This window comes from Simochromis diagramma, unplaced genomic scaffold (genome assembly GCF_900408965.1).
Source record: "Simochromis diagramma unplaced genomic scaffold, fSimDia1.1 OVJJ01000646.1, whole genome shotgun sequence".
In the NCBI taxonomy this organism is placed as follows: domain Eukaryota; kingdom Metazoa; phylum Chordata; class Actinopteri; order Cichliformes; family Cichlidae; genus Simochromis; species Simochromis diagramma.
The window spans coordinates 1,881,848-1,906,105 of record NW_024387279.1 but is presented as its reverse complement, the minus strand read 5'-3'; the positions used below and the strand labels follow the sequence as shown (position 1 = coordinate 1,906,105).

The 24,258-nt window shown below is 40.1% G+C and overlaps 1 protein-coding gene and 1 long non-coding RNA gene across 2 annotated transcripts; one reads left to right on the top strand and one right to left on the bottom strand.

The window, feature by feature from the left end:
* The first annotated feature begins 933 nt into the window (after nucleotides 1-933).
* LOC120715940 lies at nucleotides 934-5,898 on the top strand. The gene is made up of 7 exons (XR_005691765.1): nucleotides 934-1,878; nucleotides 2,002-2,651; nucleotides 2,752-2,829; nucleotides 4,231-4,336; nucleotides 4,542-4,680; nucleotides 4,817-4,972; nucleotides 5,130-5,898. It is a non-coding gene; the product is annotated as an uncharacterized LOC120715940 (long non-coding RNA).
* A 437-nt stretch (nucleotides 5,899-6,335) lies between these two features.
* Nucleotides 6,336-24,244, bottom strand: efcc1 (EF-hand and coiled-coil domain containing 1). The gene is made up of 8 exons (XM_040003208.1): nucleotides 23,395-24,244; nucleotides 21,538-21,953; nucleotides 12,141-12,289; nucleotides 11,551-11,686; nucleotides 11,011-11,167; nucleotides 7,814-7,972; nucleotides 7,265-7,334; nucleotides 6,336-7,103 (listed from the first exon to the last, which is right to left on the bottom strand). Exons 1-8 carry the CDS (start codon nucleotides 24,070-24,072, stop codon nucleotides 6,970-6,972), a joined length of 1,899 nt encoding a protein of 632 aa, XP_039859142.1. The 5' UTR covers nucleotides 24,073-24,244; the 3' UTR covers nucleotides 6,336-6,969.
* Between the last annotated feature and the right edge of the window lie 14 nt (nucleotides 24,245-24,258).

The following is a 24,258-nucleotide window of genomic DNA, read 5'->3' as shown; positions in this document are numbered from 1 at the left end:
TAAATCGGCCAGTTCTAACAAGGATATTGCCTCTATTGTTCTCGGATTTTTTCTTTCTGGATTCGTTGTTGTAACAATCCCTTTTCGTTCAGAAGGAGGTGCTGTATACGAAATATGCAGCAAAATATAAAGCAGGGAGGTAAGGATTTAACACCATAGCTTCCTGAGAACCAACCTAATTAATTAATACCAACTCTAGCTGGTAACAAATGAGGAACATGAAAGCTGTGACAGTCTGATTGCATAAGAATAGCAGCAGAAATGTGAAAAAGGAGGCTGAAATTCACAATGAAAAAGTAATGTTACAGTGTAATTACAGCAAATCAATACATTTCTTTGTTAGAAACTCAAGAAGAAAAGAGACTGAGAGATAAGATCTTTACATTCAGACAGATTCAAATGTCTGTGTTTCTTTACGCTTGTGCTTCAGTTTATAGGTAAAAATAAAATGAGAACATATATAGGGGTGGCTGTAGCTCAGGCGGTAGAGCAGGTCATCTACTGATAGGAAGGTTGCCAGGTTTCCTGGCTTCCCCTAGTCTGCATGCCAAATATCCTTGGGCAAGATATTAACCCCAAATTGCTTTTCAATGCATCCATCGGAGTATGAATGTGTGTGAATGCTTCTTAGAAAGCACTTAGAACACTTAGAACAATGTGCTTGTGCGAATGGGTGTGAATGGGTGAATGCACAAGTTGTGTAAAGCGCTTTGAGTGCTCAGAAGAGTAGAAAAGCGCTATATAAGAACCAGTCCATTTACCATATAAGAGAAGGATTAAAAATGCCTATTGGTTTCTCCAGTTTTCCTTTATTGTGCATTTTTATGTAGCCAAGACTGGTTTAGTGAACTGTTGAATGAAAAATGAACAAATGTAATCTTTTTTGTGAATAAGTGTATAAATAATCTGCACACACACATGTACATTTTTGTTTCTCTGTGTCATTATTAGCAGAGCTAAGTCGAGATCGTTTATTCGTCTTCACTGTCAGAGATCTGATTATATTTCCTGTGTCGTGTGTGCTTCCAGGTTTGGAGTAAAAAGGAAGGTGAGAAAAAAGTTTTATGCTGTCACAGTCACTCATCTAAAGACAGGTTGTTGAATGAAGCAACTGAACATGTTTAAATGTGGAGTTACTGCAGATTTCTGTGCACTTGTCATAGCTGTGGATCGCTCGAAGTGTTCATGTGTCCTTCAGGTTCTCCAGTTTCTTTAAAGTGCAGGTATGCAGGTTACCTGATCCATGTTTTCTGTTGGTGCATCAAAGTGACATTTCACCCTGTCATATTGAAGTAACTCATTCAAGGAGCTTCAGTCTTAGGTACTGATTTAGTTATCTTACTGACTCATCAGTTTCTGCACCAAAGCTTCTCTCACCAAAGCCACGGCATAGCTGGACAAGGTCATTGTTCCAACCTAAGCCACACTGCCTAGAGTATTTAGTTCACTTTATGGCAGTTTCTTTATTTCTTAATGTTTTTTTTCTGTTAGTGCCTGGAACTGAGTTGCTTCGTCAGCAGCTCCTTCAGTTGTTGGAGGATGGAGAAGAGGATGGAGAAGAGGATGCAGCTGTGACTTGTGAGACGTCGTCTGAGTTGGCTGCTACTCACTGGGAAATCAGAAACATGGTGTCCTTGCAAAAGTAGAAAGAGACCAGACCTTGTCTTATTGACAATATGTTAGCTCCTCTGGCTCCACAGCCACACAGTGTGTGTCAGTGTGGCAAACAAGTTGTTGTGAGGTGCCTGGACTGACTGCCTCTTCCATTCCTTTGTGCCCACTGTGATATTGCAGTTCACACACGCTTTGTCCTGCACAACAGAGAGGCAGTAACAGGAGGGTTTTTGCAGCCTTCATCAGAGTTTCACCAGCAAATAGGTACAGTTTTTAAGTCTTATACATTCCTTACTATGCACTATGAGTGGGTGCTGTTATTGTATATTTATTGTGTATCAATGGACTTCCAATTCTTTTTATATATATTGTGTGTTTTAATGTTAGTGCGGCTGTTGCCTGTGCAAAGGCCAGATGATGTGTGTGGCTGCACAGCAGGTAACGTTGAGGGTTCACCTGGCGCAATAGTGGCTCTTGTAACCATAAATGGTAAGTGGCCCTTTTGTCACACAATACATACACAATAGACGTGTTTACAGGTTTTAGTGCATACTGTGCATTGCTATCTTGTTTGGAATTACCCTTGGTCCACGGTATATGCACCTATCAAAGGTCATTTGGATTTACCAGACTGATTTGAAAACAACATGAAAAAAAAGATAAAACTAGGTCAAAATATGTTGCTTAGTACTGACATACATACATGCCAGGCATACATACTTGTGGGCTCCTTGATGGCTTAGGTGCTGTTGACCTTAACCTGTTACTTAATTTATTAACTTAAACTTATCCTTCCTACAGGCCGTTATAACCTCTCAATGCCAGCTGCCTCTCAATGGTGAGCTCCACCTGCTGTGGCCTAATGTGGTCCTAATGTGTCTGTGTGTGAGATTCCACTTAGTTTCCTGCTGATTAATTATTATTTGTAGACTAACTAAAATGCAGGGTGAACAGACATGCTGACCCTCCTGACTTTGGGGTGGAACAAAAGGAAAGTGAAGCAGCTGGGCTGCACTTTGAGCCAGAGATATTTAAAGGTAAGTTTTTCAACACTAATTTTGATGTGTGTGGTAATGGGGAAAAGCACCAGTACTCTAAAAATGTCAAAGTGAATGACATTTATTAATGTGTTATTAGATCACAGGATCCTTAGAGAACAAGTGGATGACAACACACTACAGCAATAGGTGGTTGATGTGCAGAACTGGGCTGAAGGTGACTCTCAATATAATGCACACCTATACAATGATAGGACCCACCATGGCCTCATTAATGAACTTAAGGTAGAGTTAATATCTTTCTGACAGTGTCAACAAACAAACAATGAAACATAAGGCTTGTAAAAGCAGAATTTGTGGCAGAGTTGTTGCATTTGATCAAATGGGATTGTACCTGGATTGAAATGCTGTTGTACAAGATGGTTTTATAAACCTGAACACCAACATACTTGTTGTCTCATGATAATGCAGCGCATGAAGGCTACAGATGTCTTATAATCAATATCTGTCAAGTCAATGATAACAGACTCCACTGTAGTTCAGTCCATACACCTCACTGATGTACAACAGAACTGTAGAGTAACATTAGGCTTAATGAACAAAGAGAGTTATTATGTTCTTTTATGGTATTATTTTCATTCTCTCTGCATCACACTTGGTAGTCTGTCTGTGAAGGTTCTCAGTCATCCAGGTCATCGAAGTCTAAGGAGCTTGGAAAGAAAAGCCTCTGGACTTTAAGTTTCCTTGAAGATGTTCATCTCATCTTTTCTCATCTGAAAAGCTTCTTCAGTTCTAAGGTCAAATGGTGGAGAGTCCCAGATTTTAAGTCCTATGGGAGTGTCCCCTCAAGAGGGACATGGACCCCCTATTTATCCTCTATCACATGAGCCAAGATGTGAAAACGGTTGTAGGTCCCAATCAGCCAAGGTTTTGGGTGAACCCATTATTTATTGAAGTCAGATGGCCCAGGATGTGAGTGGGCTTTAAAGCGTCTGGGAAGGATCTCAAAACTGGATTATAGATGGCAGACAGTTGGTATCGTAAACCACCGCCTCTGTTCAAAGATGGTCATTCACAGTGGACATAAATGGCTTCTTTCACTCCTCTTTAAGACCATCTGTCCTCTCTGTCCAAAATGTGAATGTTGGCATCCTCAAAAGAGTGACCTTTGTCCTTTAGATGGAGATGGACAGCCGAGTCTTGGCCCCTGGATTTGGCTCTTCTATGTTGTGCCATGTGCTTATGAAGTGGCTGTTTGGTTTCTCCAATGTAGAGGTCTGAGCATTGCTCGCTACACTGTACAGCATACACTGCGTTGTTAACTTTGTGTGCGTTATAGTAGTTTAGATTTCCTGCATTTGGTTGGTGATAATTTCAAACCCTATATAGCACACGTAGTACAGCTTTTCTACAGTATTCTTGGAAAGGCACATGGAGTTATGTCTCAGCCACTTAAATGAAACAATACACTTATGACATTTGTGTGAAAAGTACCGCGCCCCTTAAAGGGAAAGTCTAGCTCTGGAAATTCTGCTTTAAAGACTGATTGCTGAATGTGAGTGATCAGTTTTATGTATTATACTCATCCTGTATTCTTATTAATATTCCTCTCACTTAGAAACTGATCAAACCGATGGCAGCCTTGGAGCGTTGCAGGCACGAATAGAGGAGCTTGTCGCCATCATCAGAGTGCAAACAAAATCTTTACAAACAAAGACAAAGTGGTATGTCCCTGTTTCTTTGAAATGGGCCGTTTGATACTTTTGCAGTTTGGTGCATGTACGGCTACTTTGTAAACAGAATAAAATCTTATCCAGGTTTGTTTTAGCTGGATGTGATGCATGTTCTAGCAAACAAATTGAAGAGTGTGGATTCTAATCTAAATATATACATTATGTGAAGGTGTGCCTTTTTTATGATTATTTACAGATAGCAACAAGAGGCGACAAAGAATTCACAAGGTCATCTTAGATGAGAAGAACCAAGCTTGCTGAACCAACAAAGCAAATTGTGTCCAGTGATGCCCTCATCCAGACCGACATTTGGCCCTGGCAGAGCACAAGTGAATGTAAGCTCTTCATTTATAAATATTTCAAATGTATCCTGTTTAAACAAATTCCCAGTATCTGAGCAGCAGTTGGATGTTCTGTTCTTGAATGATAATATGCTATTATGTTTTCCCTTCTGATGTTGATAAACTGTAGCTGCTGCAGACCTCCAGACAAAGAGAAAGGTCTTTGAGAAGGTGATGGCTGTGAGGTGCCTGAGAGAGGAGGAGATGATCGTTTGCAGGGAAATGCAGCATCACTGGACAGTGTTGTGAGTGCGATCTGTGGTGTTGGGGACAATCTCCTCAGACTGTAAGCACATCTATTATTTATTTATGTATTTATTTTATTTTTTTGGATGAATTGATTGAAAATAACAGCAGATGCTAAAGGATCCTAAATCCTTGTGTTTATAAGGTGAGTTATTCTGTTACTTTACTCATATTTATTGGTTTTGTTCTTTTTACAGCCTCCCTTTTTGGCATGTCGGAGGATGCACAGAGGGGACTGTGATTACAATGTAATGATTACAGGACATCAGACTACTTGTTCTTATTGTTTAATCACGAAAAATTGTCATATAGAAATAAAAAACCTGAAGTTGTTAATTGATGCTATTTGAACACTATATCTTGTCATTTAACATGTATATACTTGCCTGGAAATTTCAACAGCTTTTCATGTGTTTTGAAACTGGGTTTTTGGAGACCTCAAATGTAAAATGTTCTGTCTCTAAAGCACACAAAAATGTTCGGACATTTTTCATAGTGCATGTTTGAGGATTATTTTTTCCAGAGAAATAATTAACACAGTTCAGCGGGCTACATGCTGAACTTAAAAAGCAAAGTATTGATCCAATCGTGCTAGTATCGATCCGATACCAATGCTAGAGTTGTTATCCATACTATCCATATTTGGATCGATCCGCCCACCTCTAGTTGTTTCATTTCTGTTGACCTTCCAGTTATTTTTTTTAACTGCATTAAAAATTATGTCACTGACCAGGTTGTTGGTTAGTTTTAGAGTTGGCTACAAAATCCTTTAAATAGTGAAATGTAAAAAATTTTAGCAGAGTGCATTTTATTCACCAAATTTTGTTCTCATACTCAACAGTTAACTTGTGCATCATTCATCACTGTTACTTGAGAGCACAATAAATATGAGCCTGAATGAAAAATCTTATTCCCTTTTAATCAAAAGTGGTATGGTGAGTATTATTTACTTCTTAGAAAATAAAGTTTGCCAAAATAAGTTGTTGATAGCACAGACTGGCGACCTGTCCAGGGTGTACCCCGCCTTTCGCCCTATGACAGCTGGGATAGGCTCCAGCACCCCCCGCGACCCTGAAAAGGATAAGCGGAAGCGAATGGATGGATGGAAGTTGTTGATAGCTTGTTTTTGTTATACAGTCTATGATTGCATGTAGGCTACTAATAGTTGATGTTACAAGAAATATTTAAAATGATTTCAGTAGAAGAGGTAAAGATGGTGAATTCCAGATTAAATAGTGCGCTCATGAGATACAGCTTTAAGATGTGGCAGGATAAGGATGTGTTGTCAGCAGACAACCAGTGCCATTAGCTCTGTACAATTTGTCAGGTGATTAGTAATGCTGATGAAGACTGTGTTGTGTTCAAAAAGTGAGTAAGAGGAACTTGAGTAAGTTGAGCAGAAATACATTTTCTATCCAAATTTTTATTTATTGCTTAATAGTCACAGATGACCATGTCAACACAGTTAGATACAAAGTGGCTAATGATCCCACATTATCTCCCAACACGGAGGCATCCTAAGGGCTGCAAAATAAAAGCATGTGTGGTCTCCTGAGATGGTAAAATACACTGTAGATTGCATATTTCTCTACAGTTTGTGTAGCCTATCATCTTTTCAGCTTATTTCATCTTAAAAAGCAGATGTGGAATGGTTATGTCAGAGGTTGAGGTTGACCAGCAGAGGTTGAGCACTATGTCCTGTTAAAGTTAAACTCACTTCTGAATTTTCACATTTACGTATCTTTTGTGAAAAAGTTCAAATGAAACAATTTTTTTTTTGCATCCTGAAAGTTTATGTGCAATAGAAGCTTTTAAAAAAAAATCTGTGAGCATGTATTTCAGTTATATGTAATAAAGCTCTTTGCTACAATAATTCTAGATTAACATCCCTTTATAGATACAAGGCAAGAGGCTTATAATCGCCATAATATAATACACTATACACATCAATCAGCTTCATATATCAAAACTATTGAGCTTTCAGTGTCCTCCAAAAAGACGCTTGCATTTTCCGAGGCCAGCAGGAGGCAGTCTTGTTTAGCAGGAGATGATGAGGGCATCAAGAGACTGCTGACTGTGTGTCTTTTCCAAAGGTCTACCAGAAGACAGAATCTCACAAGCAGTAAGTTCATGATAGAGGGCGTTGAGCACCTCCAGAATATGGGCCTTGCCTGTGTTAAAAACAGAACAGATGTGATATTTCTGAGGAAGTCACATGACAGGCCATTCAGTTTATTTCCATTTAACTCCCTCCCACAAGTAACTGTAAATTTTCATGGTTTCATGTCACAAGAGTTGTATTGATTTCATTGGGTGTGTGAGGTCTACTAACCGTGCTGCGGGTCGCTGCAAGACTCCAGAGTGCTGAGCAAGATTTTCCCGAGAGACCTCCGTGAGACGTTCTGAAATCAGCAGAGAGCCAGATGACAGAATCAGGTGCTTAACAGCCACTTTCATGAGAAAACTGCATCTTGTAACTACAAAGCTTTCACATATGTTTGACAAGGGATAGTGCAAACACAAAAGAATGTATAAAAACCTCAACAGCACAAAGCTGCCTTTTATTTTGAAAACATTCCCAAGTTAATGTCCATGTGGAGAATTTGCCTGTAGCAAGGAAAATGCTTTCTGTTTGTTTTCCTATTTGATATCTGACCAGAAAAAGGTAATTCCAGTGCGCCATCAGTGGATGTCTCTCAACTATCAACCCTGCAAATGATTTTCATTACTTTGAAATTCAGTTCACATGATGGATTGAATGCTTGTTTGCAAGATTTTCCTGCCTTAAAATGAATTAAAAATATTTGAATATCCTTACAAAGTCAAAAAGTCCTTTCTAAATTTATCTCAACAATTAAAAAACCAAAACCTTGTGACTAACCAGGTCTCTGAGCTGCTGGAGAAGCTGCAGGATGTCCACGAGCTTCTCCTCCACCAGAGACAGACGGACCCTCTCTGTCTCCAGCATCTGCAGCTCCATCTGAAGCAGCTCAGTCTCCTCAGCCTTCTGCTGCAGCTCCTGCATCAGGGAGTCCTTCATCTGGAAGACATGGCACAAGAACCAGTTACTCCTGGCATCAGAATCAAGAATCACATTGTGAGTTCATCTTAGAAGAACATCTGGTCTTTGAAGACATCCTTAAATATAAGGACTTTCATTAACACAGATTTGGTATTAAAGCATTTTCAATGGCAAGACAACGAATGGAAAAATTGCAGTTAAAATTATTATATATTACAAGTAATGAATGAACATGTCACCCAGTACAACAATGAGGCTAACTAACAACTTTTTATTTTAGGTCTGTAGACCTCCAGTGCTTTTGATCCACAAGATGTGAGACCACTTCTTTGTTGGTTTTGGACTTTTCTTTGGGTTTGTTAAAAGAAAAGATACCAACCTAACCACGAAAAAAAAAAAAAAACAAAAAAAAAAAACAACAAGTTAGGAACTTTTAAAGTGCCTGTCAAAAGTTTGCAGACACTTACCATTATCAAAAGTATCATAGCCATGTCTTTGAATAATTATTTATATAGAAAATTACTATACTACACTAATTTCTACTAAAAAGGTAAAGAGGAATTTGCTGTACATTTGAAAATTTTCCTAAGCAGGTCTTTAAAAACCTTACTATTAGCTCAGCCTGTTTAATTCATTTCAAAACCAGTGTGTCTGTGGTCCTGTAGAGATGCCAGCTGTGTCAAAGTTTCAGGCACCTTCCTGATGGTTTGAGATTAGGCTGAAGAATTCTCACCTACTCTTCTTCTTTCATTATTTCATCCAGTGTTCGGTTTGCCAATAGCAACAAAGCAGACTCAGAGCATGACAGTACCACCACCATGCTTAATAGTTGGCACAACATTCGTCAGGTAACTGCTGCCAAACCACCCAATCTCTGTGTCACCTTACAATAAAACCTTTAAAGTTCATAGCAATGTACAATTTGCTTGACAGTTAACAGTGAGACTTTGACTCCAATTGAGTCTAATTTATTGGAGGTTTGGTCTCTGTGCATTCTTGTCATCTGAAAGTGACATTTGGTTCCTACTTCAAACCCTGGGACAGTAGCTACATCTCCCACTTACTTTGATTGTGAGGTTGTTTGAATTGATAATCTCGAAATCTACAACTGTTAAAATAGGCTGTAAATCTATTATTGTTGTCGTTGTTGCTGCTGCTGCTAGTTTTACAAGCATAGAACTTTTGCATGTCACCTTCAGAAACAAAATTATCCTGCTAGACCTGGATCAGCGCTAAACACTGTTAACCATAATATCCTATTAGAGCGATTAAAGCATGCTGTAGGTATTACTGGTACTGCATTGCAGTGGTTTATATCTTTCTCCTTCTCTCCCTCTTCACACAAGATGTGAGACCACTTCTTTGTTGGTTTTGTACTTAATTATGTCCAAAACCAACAAAGAACTAAGGTTAATTATGGAGTTCCACAGGGTTCAGTGCTAGGACCAATTCTGTTTACATTATACGTGCTTCCCTTAGGCAGCATCATTAGAAGACATAGCATACATTTACACTGCTTTGCTGATGACACCCAGCTCTATCTGTGCATGAAGCCAGATAACACACACCAATGAGTTAAACTGCAGGAATGTCTTAAAGGCATAAAGACCTGGATGGCCGCTAACTTTCTGCTTCTTAATTCAGAAAAAACTGAGGTTATTGTACTCGGCCCTGAAAATCTTAGAAATATGGTGTCTAAGCAGATTCTTACTCTGGATGGCATTACCTTGGCCTCCAGTAACACTGTGAGGAACCTTGGAGTCATTTTTGACCAGGACATGTCCTTCAACGCACATATTAAACAAATATGTAAGACTGCGTTCTTCCATTTGTGCAACATCTCTAAAATTAGAAATATCCTGTCTCAGAGTGATGCTGAAAAACTAGTTCATGCATTTATTACTTCCAGGCTGGACGACTGTAATTCATTATTATCAGGATGTCCAAAAAACTCCCTGAAAAGCCTTCAGCTAATCCAAAATGCTGCAGCAAGAGTCCTGACAGGGACTAGAAAGAGAGAGCATAGTTCTCATGTATTGGCTTCCTTTCATTGGCTTCCTGTTAAATTGAATTAAAAATCTTGCTCCTCACATACAAGGTCTTGAATAATCAGGTCCAATAATGACCTTATAGTACCATTTCACCCCATTACAGCACTTTACAGTATTTAAAAGTAGAATGGGAGGCAGAGCATTCAGTTTTCTATGGAACCAGCTTTCAGTTTGGATTCAGGAGACAGACACTATCTCTACTTTCAAGATTAGGCTTTAGCATTTCTTCTTCAGCCACCTTTCTCACTCACTATGTGCTAATACACTTCTCTGCATTGGATCATACTTGCTATTAATCTCTGGCTCTCTTCCACAGCATGTCTTTATCCTACAACTGTAACTGTAAATACATTAAAATTCAACCCATTTTTGTAGGTTTCTGTAAGAAATGTTAGTCCCTGCAGTGCACCTTTACGTCATGGTGTATTGAAGGACAAAGGTCTCACCCCACACATCCTGCTCATAAACAAAGCCTCGCTGTCAGGACTTTGTTTGGTTTGAACTTTTCCTCTCTGAGTGCTGAGATGTTCTGGGAACACATTACATCACGGTTCCCCTTCTGCCTGTCTTCCTGTGTTGTGAAAATACCACTCGACTGTGACGAGAGGGCTTTAAATTCATTATATTTTTTTAAGTGTCATGGAGCAACAAAGAGGGGAGTGTTTCTGTGGTCGGCTCCAGTGGCAAACAGCTGCAAACACACCCACACCCAGAAAGAGGGAGGCGTGTCTGTGTGTGGGGCGGCCTGGTGGTTTGGTTAGGTGGAAGTTGAAGGATTGTAGCATTAGCTGTGGTTTAGCCTATGAAGACCTCCACTTTCAGAAGAACCTTTAGCAGTCATCTCTAATCTAGTTTCACACCGTGCAGAGCCACAAAAAGGCTTGGGATTGAAGGCAAGCAGAACAATATCAATAACAGAACCTTTCATAGAAATAGATCCAACAGAGGGCAGGTGGCACCACAGAAACCCACCCTAGGGTGAGGAATGACAGAGTTGGCTTGTACCTGGTCCATGTTTATCTCAGCCTGGCTTTCCTTCAGCTCCAGCTGCTTATGCAACCTGGTCACTCTCTCAAGGAGCTCCAACACAGCACTGCAGCTCTCTTCGCTTCTCGAGCTCCCGAAATTAGACATTAACTTTTTGAATGCCTTGTCCTCGCACCTTATTAAGGAACATATAATAGAAGATGGAAAGTCAGTCAGACCGACCCACAAACTGTATACAAGAGACGGACATGGACACTGTGACATCACCTTTTGGATTGTGGACCTTTTTTTTTTTTTTAGCATTGCCATGATTGAATAAGGTTGGATTTTCCTGAAAACTCCAGAGGAGCATTTACTGTCAATTACAATATAACTATGATGTTGTTTTAACTGTCTGTTTAATTTAAATAGAACCAAACAGAAAATCATTCATTCATGATGAATAGAAAGTAGTGACTAGCAATGTTTACTGAGGTAATAGATTAAGACTTCCATAATCTAACTTATTCCTGCAATCAGATATATGATATATTTTATGATAACATGAACATGCAATACCTTTCCCCACAGCAGGATAGCCTGGCTAAGATCCTCTTCACCTCATCCACTTGTCTCTGTTGATCTCCAGTCCACTTGTCATCTTCTTCGTCAGAGGCTGCCTGGCCCTCCACTGACCGAAACAGCTGCTCCTCCACTGGACAATACATACAGTACATAATTGTTATCATCATCATCATCATCATTACCAACTGTTATTGCGATCATTGCAAAGGGTATTAGCCAGAGGTCTTCATTAACAGAAATTAATTGTACAGTGCCCCCCCCCCCACTCTTAGCAAGTACCTGCCAGCAGTAGACTGTGAGGGTTCTCTCTCTAATATTGTAGAGTTAAGCTTCCAGTATAAATATATATGTTAGTTGGTGCTACAGGTACAAGTGAATTAAAATGTGGTGTAGTTTGTTGCTTCAAAACAACATAGGCGTGTATAAGCATATTTAATGAATATGATGACCACTTCAAAATGGGGTAAGTATTACCTTACCTGCAAGCTCAGTATTTATTTTGCTTAGACTTGCATTGAAGCTCATACATGAGTGGCTAGTATCACAAAATACATTCTGTACTTTAATATTCAATATTGTCTTACTCTTGTCTGGAGTCGTTACAGCACATCCTGTCGGGGAACAGCGGTCGTGCTGGGTATCCAGGCAGCATCTCTGTCCTGGCCTGCTGCTGACACTCAGCTGCTGCTCTGCACTGGTGCTGCCTGGGAGTTGTAGTTTCGACACTTCTGACCTGAAAGAAAGCGCTGCGAGTTCAGCATTTTTTTTTTGCAAATATAGTCACATGTGCTGCTGCATGTAAGCTGACAGTGGCCAAAGGGGCTAAAACCGCTCGTCACATTTGCACAGATGAGAAAAGTTTCGTCCAAACCAATTGCCAACATCAAAGAGAACATATCATGTAACACAAGGGAGTGTGTATTACGCCACATCTACAACCGCCATGATAATTTTATGGAGGCCTGTGATGCTGTACGCCAAATCTGGGTGGGGTAATTGAAGCCAGACATTGTATCTTTAAGGCATTTTTACAGTAAAGTGGGTCAGTGGTAGAGAGCCACTCTAAGTGTGCAGGAGTTAGCAGGAGTTTGCAAGATGTGAGGTAAAGCATGCAAGACTTTTAAGTGCAACGTTTCTTTTGATCTGCAGAGGAGAAGATGTGTAAGACCTTTAGTGTCTATTTCACATATTTCCTCATGTCATGATCACATTCAAACATTCCCTCCTGAAAAAAAAGACTGAGGCTGAGTTTGGGCGGATCAATCGTTCTGTAATGGTTTGAATTTTCTAGGCTTCTTCTGCTGTCTGCTCTTTTGTGTTGGGGGAAATCCGATAGGGGGCCTTCATAAATCACAGAATAAGTGTTTCCAGATGATGATGTCTTGCCCAAGAAAAAAAAAGCAGAGAGAAAATCTCGGAAAGAGTTTCAGCAGCCTAACTCTCTGAAAAAACAATTAATTTTTTTAAGAGTCACAGAGAACTCATGCTTATATCCTGTTGGCACAAGGCAAACCCTGCTGTAAGATGACATTATGCTCTGCATCTGTGGATTACTCTAGCTTTGTGCAACACTGGAGAGAAACCACTGAAGTCACTTGTTAACTTTAGCAAGATTTCAGGCAATCAATCAGAGAGTCGTGTTTAAGTTATAGAGGGCGCCACGTTGGAAGAAAGAAGGAGCAGCTGTAGTCACACCAGCACAGACAAGAACACACACAAAATTCAACTGGTTGCTGTGGAGATACTCGGACTCTTAAGCAAAACGGTGGAAGGCTTTTTCAAATACAGGCTTCGTGTGACTGATTGCACTTTAATTGGCAACGGTTAAAGGGAGGCTAACAGTAGGCCACAGCCGCAGGATCAGGACTTTGATGTTAATATAGTCAGCTAGCAGGCTGCATCCACAAACTACCCATATAACATGCACTGACATCAATATCTCCTATTTAAGTAACTAAGTAACATAGTGATACTGATACTAGTGGAGGTAAGGCTTAACAGGCAGCTAGCTGCAACTGCTTGTGAGGACATTTGTCAATAAAAAGGAGACACCCTACACTCATATATATATATATATATATATATATATATATATATATATATATATATATATATATATATATATAATTCAGATAGAGTCCTTTTAACACACACACACACACACATACATACATACATACATACACACACACACACAATAGTACTGCCATAGTAGCTTCATTTTCAACTCTGGAGGTTACTGCCTTGTTTCCCAACATTGAGGTTGTCTGCTGTGTCTTGACTGTTCACCTGTCCCTCTTGTCTGTTCCCCCAACTTTTGTTTACTTCACTTAGTTTGCATCTGCATCTACGTGTGCCTTTTCAGGCGATTTATTCTGTTTAAAGAAAGCTTCCATCACATGTTTTGACAGTGTTTGGTGGTGGCAGTGCTGAATGTGGGAATTCCAACTGGATGAGTAGAGACACCTGAAAGGAGTCCAGGCAGACATCCCAGATAGTGGTTAGTCTGTGGGATGCAGCAGACATAGTCAAAATTTGATCAGCAATTATTCTTGTCAATCTGCCAGCATGGATGTGTCTGACCTGCCAAAATGAAAAATAACTATTAATGTGTTTTGTTGAGAGGCAGAGAAGGAAAAAAAAGATGCTGCAGATTTTATTATACAGCACTGTGCGAAGGTTTTGAGGCTTTTTTTTTTGTTCTTTTTTTTTTTTTTTTTTTTATTTCTTCAGACTTTATTGGGATTTTTTTCTTAAGCAGTACTTCTCCAGACTTTCTGAAGCTGTTTCATTGTTTTTCTTTTGACACCGTTTTTCACTCATTTCAGTTAATTGCTCTGAAAATGGTGAGGTACAATGTTGTTGTTTTTTTACTTCTGTTTTGTTAAGCCACTTAACACTGATCTGTCCATCATTAAAACATAAAAAGGTAACAAAGTCAAAGGATGAATCAGTGTTGTATCTAAGAAAACTGTTAATAGCCTGTCACAAAACACATCATTTGTTTCCATTTCTTTAGGTGAATCAATAAAACATGCCAAAGACAACACAGTTAGACAGAAATAACATGGTTTGGACCAACAAGGAGATTCTCAAAGAGCTATTAGTTGAAAATTTGGAATCTCTCAATATGGTGTGCACAGTCCTTATAAGAATCCAGTGTGGATAACAGTAGAAGGCCAAGAAGAAGAATCAGCACTAAAAAAAACAAACAAACAAAAACTATCTACAGTAGATGAACAATATCCAAAAGTCTTGTCTGTAAGAAGTAGATACAAACACCTGATATAGGAACTGAGAGACACATTTGGCCCTTTGGTTGATCCATCTACTGTTCACTGAAGCCTCACTGTGGTCTCAGTGACAGTTAAGAAACAAAGAGAAGAGCTGAGGTACACAAAACTGCACAAGGACTGGACTGAAAATAAGCTGTAACCAATTTTATAGCGTAATGAACTCATATTTGAAATTTTTGGTTCAAATCATCGTCATCAGTATGTCTGGAGGAGGTCAGGAGAGAGTGTCTACAGGCATCTATAAAGCTAGCAATAGAGTTCAGGCTGTGTTGATGAATAAAGGTGGTCATACCAAATACTGATGTATTTTGCTAGTAAAAATTTTCCTAGTAAAATAAAAAACAATAAGTGGTAACGTGCTCAAGATGTGTGAACAGTATTGCATGTGGGGAAATTCCAGTGTTTGAAAAAAATAATTTCACCTCATATATTTATTTCATCTTAAGAAATATTATTGGGCTGGCAGTCATTTGCAGTGATGGTCAGTAACAAGTTCAAAAAGCATTACTGTTGTTTACTATAACTAAACGAATCTACAGTATGTTCTTGGCAGTGAAAAGGCTGACCATTTACTACTGCACCGGTACCCAACAGCAGGAAGCAAATGTGCAAACTGACAGTGCATGGCACCTACATTCATATCAAACCAAGACACCTCTCCCACTTGCTGTTCAAAATGTAGGTTTATATAGAGGCAGCGAGTCAAATGAAAGTTGGCTTAAATGGAGTGGAAAGTGGTGTGTTGCAGACAGAGGATGAATTGAGGGCCTGTACCAAGGCCCAGTAAAACACAATAAGGATTAATTTGAACTATCAATCACACAAAGCTGCTCTAGAAGGACAAAAATCTGGGGCACATGTCCCCTTTAAGAATAGCTTTTTTGTCACTTCATAAGAAAAAAGGAGAAAACAGAAACAAACTGAGGTCGTGGGTATGGTATAAATCAGCTGGAGAATCAAGGCAGAATTTAGTCATGTACATCTGCTGGAAACTTAAAACAGACTTTATCATTTTGGAGGAAGTACTCTACAAGTGGGACCGATAGAGAGGCTGATCAATTTCTCCTTCTCACTCTCTTTTACCAGATTCATGTATCAAAAAGCACTTTCTGGTTGATCTCTAGCCAAAATGAAATTTAGACCTGGAACGAGCTCATAATGTTAATGTGGGAAATTCAATAAAGTACATGTATGTGCCAGGAGCAACAAATGCATTTATAGAGCTACATGTATTATTGATTCGATATTGACAGTGAAAAATGCTCTTTTGTTGGAATATAATATACCCTAATTATCATTGATCCCTAAAGACACACACACACACACACACACACACACACACACACACACGAAGAGTTTTACTGTGCTATGTCATGACTTTTGTAATTAATAGCATCCTGCACTGTATTAGCAAAAGCTGAAAGCCATTCTTTCGGCTGGTGGGAGGTAGTCCAGCTGTTTGTTGTTAGAGCCAGGACACCCAGAGTCCTCCCTGTGTTTATTACAGCATGGCGCTGAAGTGAACTTTTCATCAACATAACCTCCCCTCCCCCATCCTCGTCGACCTGCCTCCACTCCCACGAGAGCAGTTTCCCTTTTTCAGGTGTCATCAGTCAATGACAGTCCGCTTTCCCTGCAGGTTAAAACTGAGGGCACACTGTAAACCTGAGCTTGCACTTGAAGTTTGCCAGTTGTCGATGCCCTGCAGCTTGACAGGGAAAGGCGAGGGGGCTTTGTTTACATAGCTGACGGTTATTAATCAAGTCCTCTTGGGCTGCCCAACAATGTGCTGGTTTCTGGGATACAAATAAAGCACTTCTAGGGATCAGATTATTGTTTTGCTCTAGCTGAGAACTTAATCCAAAAACTAATGGCTGTAACATTTACAGAGGGTGGTTAAACTTTCCTTAGCAAGCAAAGTGCAAAGAAACCTCTAAAGTCAAACAAACGACGGTATTAAAAGCAGAGGGAAGTTTTAAAGGGAGAGAAGTCCAGTGAGGGTGGGTGGCGCACGCCTATAAGATATTTTGTGTGCCATGTTTTTCTGCTGATGTCAGCATACCTCCAAACCAGAGAGAACAGGGCAGCACTTCAGCGTGAAAATGAGTCCACTTGGCAGTGTGGGGCTTTGAAGGCTGCTCAAGAACTACAGCGAGATAGCAACAGCAGAATGCCACAGGTCCCAGACATCCCCAAGTGTGTTTTCCACATTATTTAAAGGGTAGGAAAGCCATGGCAGCACCTGCTCCCCACAATGTTGCAGCTCTAGAGCCGAGGCAGATAAATGGTATGCTAGACCCTCCTCTTCTTTCTGCTCTCAGGCACCATACAGAGAGCATGAAAGGGCCAGGAGATTATGCCTCCCTTGGGGCCTGGCTTCAGATGGCCTGAGGTTAGAAGAAGCCAGCAAATGAAAGTGAGTGAGTTTTAAACTTGCACATGTAGTACGCATGTGCTTGGTATGCTTGCTAGAAATCCCTGGACTTTATAAAGTGAGACACCTGGATCTACATGAATATTAAAAGTCAAGAAGTTTTGAATAAAAAGCAGCCAAAGTTCACTTTTAATGACTTATTTGCACTCTCTGCTTCATGTCTTTTCTCTGGGACTCGAAACTAATGAACACATCTGTCCCTCTCGCTTTTGTCCCTTGCAAAAGATGTCCGTCATTTCATGAACAAACAGCTGAGTGTTTGCTTCTTCCTCCAGATGGTAAGCTTTCCCCCCCTCTCATCTCATTTTGTTCCTCTCGCTGTGCTTCCCATTGTCTAGTATGTCTGGCCCACAGAGCTCTACACACTGCAGTGACTGATTTAAGCTCGCTTTGACTCCTGGAACTAAAGAGCACAAACTGAACCAAAAGTAACAAATTTATATCATTGCAGCTGCACCAAGACTTCTCCAGAGATGTGCTTGATCAAGTCCTCCTGAGGGTGTGGTTCCCACTTGAATCTCAGCCTCTGCTCTGTTCTCGCATTCAATCCAAAGTAATGGCAGACATGTTATGCAACAACACCCACGTAACGATGAGCACATTGGACCTCTGCTGGGATACTGATGGAAAGTTGAGAAGGGATTTTTCTAGAAAAGAAACTTGTATATCACTGAATGCTAAAAAAGAACACATGAAGGAAAAGTTATAAGAAAGCCTATTAAAGGAAAAGGCTACTTTTTCTGAAATGCGTATTGGCTTCGTTACCATGGATAATATTAGAAAGACTGGTATTCGCTCTCATGACCAGTCACTGCATAAAGTACCCCAGAGATAACTAAGCTCAGCATAGCATGCAAAACAAAATGTAACGTATTGGCTAATATGTTGCTGTGTTTCCCACAGATTGTTAGCATTAAACAGCTAGCGGTAAGCTTACGACATTGTTGATGTTTATTGTACTAATATATGTTTATTGTATTAAAATAGTATCTATATTATAATATTAAAACAAAATAATATTTTTTTTTAGATATTTCCCTCTGTGTACACTGGTTACCCTTTGCTAAGCTAACTTGCACTTGGTTTCATGCCATTGTTCTAAAGCTAGACAGTAACTTTAATATAATCACAAGTATTTTTGAGAGCAGCAATTTTTTTTAATGGCTTTTGGTAGAAAACTGAAAGAAAATAGATTTCTTTGGTAATTGTCATCACTGATAATAACAAGCAGCTATTTCTGGTTTGATTTTACCACACTTATAATAAGGTCCATTATAAACGTAGTGGTTTTGAAAAAGATGCCATCAAGCATGCCCTATTGGTTTTAAATCTATAACTGGCCAGTGACTATTCATTAGTATATTTCTACCATTTTCTAGGAAAAAAAAAACAATCACAGTCATTGTAAAACCCAACAACGAACCCCCCCCCAAAAAAACAAAACTGACATGACAAAAAAAAAAAAAAAAAAAAAAAAAGAAAATTGTTAAACTACTGAAAAAGTGTATTTATTTTAGCTCATTTCTCTATTAAGGACTTCCGCCAGAACGCTGCCTAAAGGAATGGCAGCAAATTCTGATAAAAGTAAATAAACACAGGTGTAATTAGTATGTAAAAAGAATGTGCAGAGTCAATCAAGGATGAAGAATTGATGAATTAGTGGAACAATTTATTATTACTTATTATCTTTGACTGTGGAAAGCTGGTAGTCTTGTTTGGTCAAACGTTTTTAAAAAAAAAAAAATTGGTGGATTAATGCTTAGAAGGATGTGTGTTTTACATTTTCTCAGGTAAATTTCCTGCTTATTATACAATATATGGCTGATCAACCCTTTCAGCTGATCAGACTGTAAACCCATCTTACTATGAGAAGTTTCTCATAGTAAAATCTCCTCAAATCTCCTCATCTTTATAAGCTGGAAAACAGTACTGATCTTCTCAGCTTTCTTCAAACTCAAAGCAGTCTAAAAGAAAAATCAGTTGTTGCCCTGTCAAGTTAATGTGAACACTATAAGGATTCATCATCATAAGGATGTGTGATTATCTGGTTCTAAATTGCTTCTGCTGTACCTTTCCTACGGCTCTGTAGCAGAATCTCTGAAAATCCAGCAGCGTCAGAGCTAATCTTATTACTTGTCACAGCATTTTAGAAATAAGCCGTGGGGATAAAGTTATAGTCAATCATTTCAAAGACCTATTTTGCCTGTCAAAACATATCATCTGTGATATTTCAGACAGCAAATTGAAAGAATCATGATTTTATTTTAAAGAAACATCATTTTGATGAAAGACATAAAAGAGCACCAGAAAGTTCTCACATGTTTCTTCTTACTGTGTCCTTGGATATATTGTGAGCGAGCAAGCTTTGAGGCTTTCGGTGAGAATAGGGGCTTGGTTGCTAAGTTCCATAGGTTGGGGGTGCCTGTGTGCTATTGCTCGTGTGGGAGCAGAGTGAAAGAAGTGAACAAAGATTGATGAGAACGGTCAGTCTGTTCAGGCTCTTACTCAATGGAACTCTCTCTCGCCTTTGTGTTATTGAATTATTTGCCATTAGGGCATCAATGGAGGGGCAGTGAAAAGCCTTTGAAACACAGTGTGCATATATTAGCAGTGTTTAGGGTTAAAAAAGGAAGGGCACCTTGGCTGCTAAAAGTGTTTTTACCTATATATGCAGGTAGGAGTGAAGACTTTAAGCATACAGCTCTGGTTGTCCATGACGCTATAATAGCAGCATTATGTAGACATTACAAGCATTTAGAGACATCTGCCAGACCTGCAGACTTGATTACATGGTTGCAGTGGGGACAACAGACCCAGAGATAAACATTAAACCAAAGGCTTTGTACTTTAAAAGTGCAATTACACCCTTACTTCCACCAAAATGAATAGTTCCCAACAGTAGCGGAGCTCAGGCAAGACTGACCTGCCACACACGAAGCCTCATTCAATAAACTCAAACACAACAAGACTGAAAATTGGAATAGTAAGGCCACATCAAGCCTTTATAAATAGCATGGGAGAGCTTTCCAGGCATGAAGCCAGAGGTAAATAGAGTCATTTCAACCTACTGTAGGAGGAATTATAATTCGTTATGGTTGATTCTCGCCACAAAGGCCTTTCTAATGCAATAACGTGCCAAAACAAGCCCTTGCTTCTCATGACACTTGCCATGCTGGGGGTTTAACAGCTGGTTGAACCTAGCAGAGAGGCTTATGTCTAGTCTACGCGCTCTCTCTATAAACATGTAGTGTCATCACCCCACATCTTTATGTAAAGGTACAAAGATACACTGAGTCATTTCTAGTTAAAAAAAACCAAGAGAATTTGACCAGCTGTTAAATCTTGACCATCCAGCTCAGAACAACAATAACATGCATTTTTGTTTTGGCAGATTTTCTGGAAATATATTTATGTTTGTATAATCATCAGTTTACCCTCCACAATAAATCTAATAAACTTGTGCCAATTGGTGACGCCAACCATGGTGAAACTGCTTTTCCAATCTCCTGGTGGATGTGCTTGCCAGCTTGTGAGCTATGCTACTAATTTTCTTCATCACTAATGTCATTTCAAAAAGATGGGAGAAAAAAAAAAAAAAATCTTCTGTAACTCGAATACATTGTGTGTTTTTTTTGTTTTGTTTTTTAAACAGTGGACTGCCATTAAAGAAAACTTTTCCAAATAAATGACACAGACTACAAACACAGTTGAGTTTTTTTTCTTTCCATCTATTAAGAATCTGTGAAGGTTTTGTATGTGATGGAACCACAATGAGCAAAACTGCATTGCGCAGGTAAATCTAATGAGGGGTATGCATGAATGCAGTTAGCCATTGTAGAAGCAAACTCACACCTTATGTTTTTGCTTCCCCTGTTCTAATGACTGCCAAGAAATGAAGCAATGACAAAGAAACAGGCCACCAAGAAAATGTAAATGCAGGATATGAGAAATTAAAGATGCGGCAAATGTTTTATAAAGGAATAAATGTCATTAAGATGTTTGTTACAGACTGAAGACTGCGTTCTGGTAAAAAATAGAACTAGTGTTTGGGAAAAACAGTACGTCAGAAAGTAAGTTAACTGTTCCAAGCAACTGCTATCACTACAATAAGTAGTTAATATAAAAACAATAGCAGTTCAGTCAACATGGTGCAGGATCGAGTCTTGACAAAATTCTATACTCCAACCCAAACATTAAAATACTGCTGTTTGCTCAGACTTAAATGCTACATGTGAAGCTGAGAGTTTTCACCTGTAGTAGAGGAGCTCTGATTCCAGCTGAAGGATGTGTCTCTGCAGTGCTGATACATGATTTGCCTTTGCCTCCAGTTCCTTCACTTTACCCAGCCCGCTGAGCAGCGCCTGTCGGGCCTCCTCCACCTTCCTTCTCATGGCCACCTGCTCCCTCTTCAGTGCCCTGTTGCAGTCCTCCAACGCAGCCACAGTCTCTTTAGAGCTCCACAGTTCCTGCTCCAGTCTCTGATTACAACGCATGGCTTCCTCCACCTGCCGATCTTGCGAGCTATGCAGCAGCTCTATTTCGTGGATTATGTTCTGTAAGCTTTTCAGGTTGGTGTTGGCCATTTTTTTCTGCATGGCTTGCTTCTGGTGAGCGACAAAACAGCCTTCGTCTGCTTTGTGTTTGGAGTGGCTTTTCCACAGTCCGACCTGAATCGAAACAAGTGAAATAACTGAGATATTCCCATAACTTACTAAAACATGACTAAGCAGGTCTTGCATTTGTAGGAAACCATAAAGAAGTGTTGTTTTAATAGATTGCGAAAATGAATAACTCCTTTGGGCTGCGAGGCTGTGAAAAACATCTCTTGGTGTTAAGGTGTCAGCAATCATATCTAAAAACAACTTGCTCTTGTGCTGTATGTGCTATCAGAATATGAAATATGTGGGTTTTGGAAATTGTTCTTCCAAGTCTCCCCAATCCCTGTACCAATAAACAAACATTTTAACTGGCACATATCAAAATAAAAACCAGGAATGTAATGTTTCTCTTGAAAACTAGTATCAGGATTACATCTCATCGTGATTTGTTGACAGCTGTTTATGAGTTTCTCACCCTTTATAAAGGGCTGCTAAGCTTGAATTCATTTCTTAATGAATAAATGAGATGTGAAATTGTATAAGCTATAGGTTGCCAAGTTGGTCTCTTTTCCCCTGTGGCAGAGTGTTCCCCCATCCCTGACTGATTTTTTTGAAGGAGGTCTCTTCCTGTTAAACAGTTGTTTAAACCTCTGGTTATGGATCGTCTGATCATTGCAGTTCTCTCTCTAATGTTGTAGGGTCTTTACAATTTAAACAGTGACAACTGTTGCTGTGAAGTGGTACTCTAATGAATTTATTTTAAACTTGACTAGCTTTTTAACTTCGTCTAGCAAACATTTTAGTTTAATGCCTAAAAGTCTAAGAGTTTTGCTTTTCATTAAAACCTTATGAATGCTTACAACTGCAGAGGAGCTGCTTGAACCTGTTAGGAGGTCCAGATTGAACCCCTCCTATGACCATCTGAATATGAACCCTTTCTCCAGCCCTGCCAAGTCCTCATAAGCCCTGTGCAAACAAGCCTGTAAAGCTGAAACAACATGTGTCTTAGCTGGTGCTAATTCATAAAGTCTGACAATGGACCCATCCACAACACCGGCCAGGAAACAAACTCACAATTTAGGACTCAGTCGACATTTACTGGTCACTGTTCCTAATGAATGAAATTGTCCAAATTAACGAAGGGGGATGAGTCTGTGGCTTTTTGGGGGGGTTTTCTGGGGAGTGAGACCACAGGATACATGTTCATATTTCCTGCAGGAGAAACCAGAAAAATGGGATCTGCTTTCTTGTCAGTAATTAGTGGTTAGAAATTATGTATTAACAATTTAAAAGTCACGAATAACTACTTCCTAGCGTTGGTGACGGCTATTTTGGGTACCCCCATCCCCTCAGTAAAGCTTGGGCCCCAGCAGCACTCCTGTTCTTTTACAAAAGGCCTATGGACGCATATTGCATATTTTTATGGGCTTGGAAGATCCAAGTGAAAGATATTACATCCTAAAAATTACACTATATGGACAGACAGAGTATTTAAAATCCCGCTTCTCACCTGCAGAGCCAAACAGCGGGCATCACTGCTCTGAAGTGCGGCTCGCATGTCCTCGATCAACTCCCTCAAACTCGCGTTCTCATCCTCCAGTTTGGCTATTCGATCCTCCGCTTCCTCCAGGGCCACGATCTCCTCGTAGCACTCCCGGGTGCAGGAGCCAAGCCTGCAGCCGGAGGCGTGCCGCCCCTCCGGGAGAGCAGAGGGGCCGCTGCTCGCTCCCACAGACAACAGCTTCTCTCGGCGCTTCAGCGGGCTCCTCAAGCGGATCTGAGTCTCTATGTGCTCGCTGTCCATCCCGACCAGCAGCCGGCCGTTCTCATACTGGCAGCCAGCCTTAGTGCTGAAGTACCCGCACAGTTTGGCGTGGAACTGTCTGAAAGTGAGCTCACTGGGCAAATTGTCCAAAACGTCGACGCATTCTGTGTCCTCCGAGTCTTTGTCCAGTCCCAAAACTTCACACAGGATGTTAAACTCCTCCACGGGGATTTTGCCTGCACCTTGATAGTCCATGTGGTGGAAAATCTCCTGCAGATACTGATCCAACCCGGTGGCCAAAACAATAATCTCGTTCTCCACTCCCCGGTCCAGTCCGTAATGGTAAGCCAGGGTGCTGACTATCCATTGTGTCCTGCGCGCTGGTCGGCTGTATGGATCAACGGAGTCTATCGCATTCATCATTTCTACTGAGCAAAGTCATATTTCCTCGAACTGAACTGGAGTTGCTGTGTTTCTCCTCGCAGCATCCCGTGTGCGTTTCGTTTCTCGCTCTGCGCGAAAACCTGGAGCACAGTGGCGCAGCTCGAAACGAGGCGTGTGTTGAGCCCGAGCAGATTTGAATTTAGCACTGCCCCCAAAATCCACAAC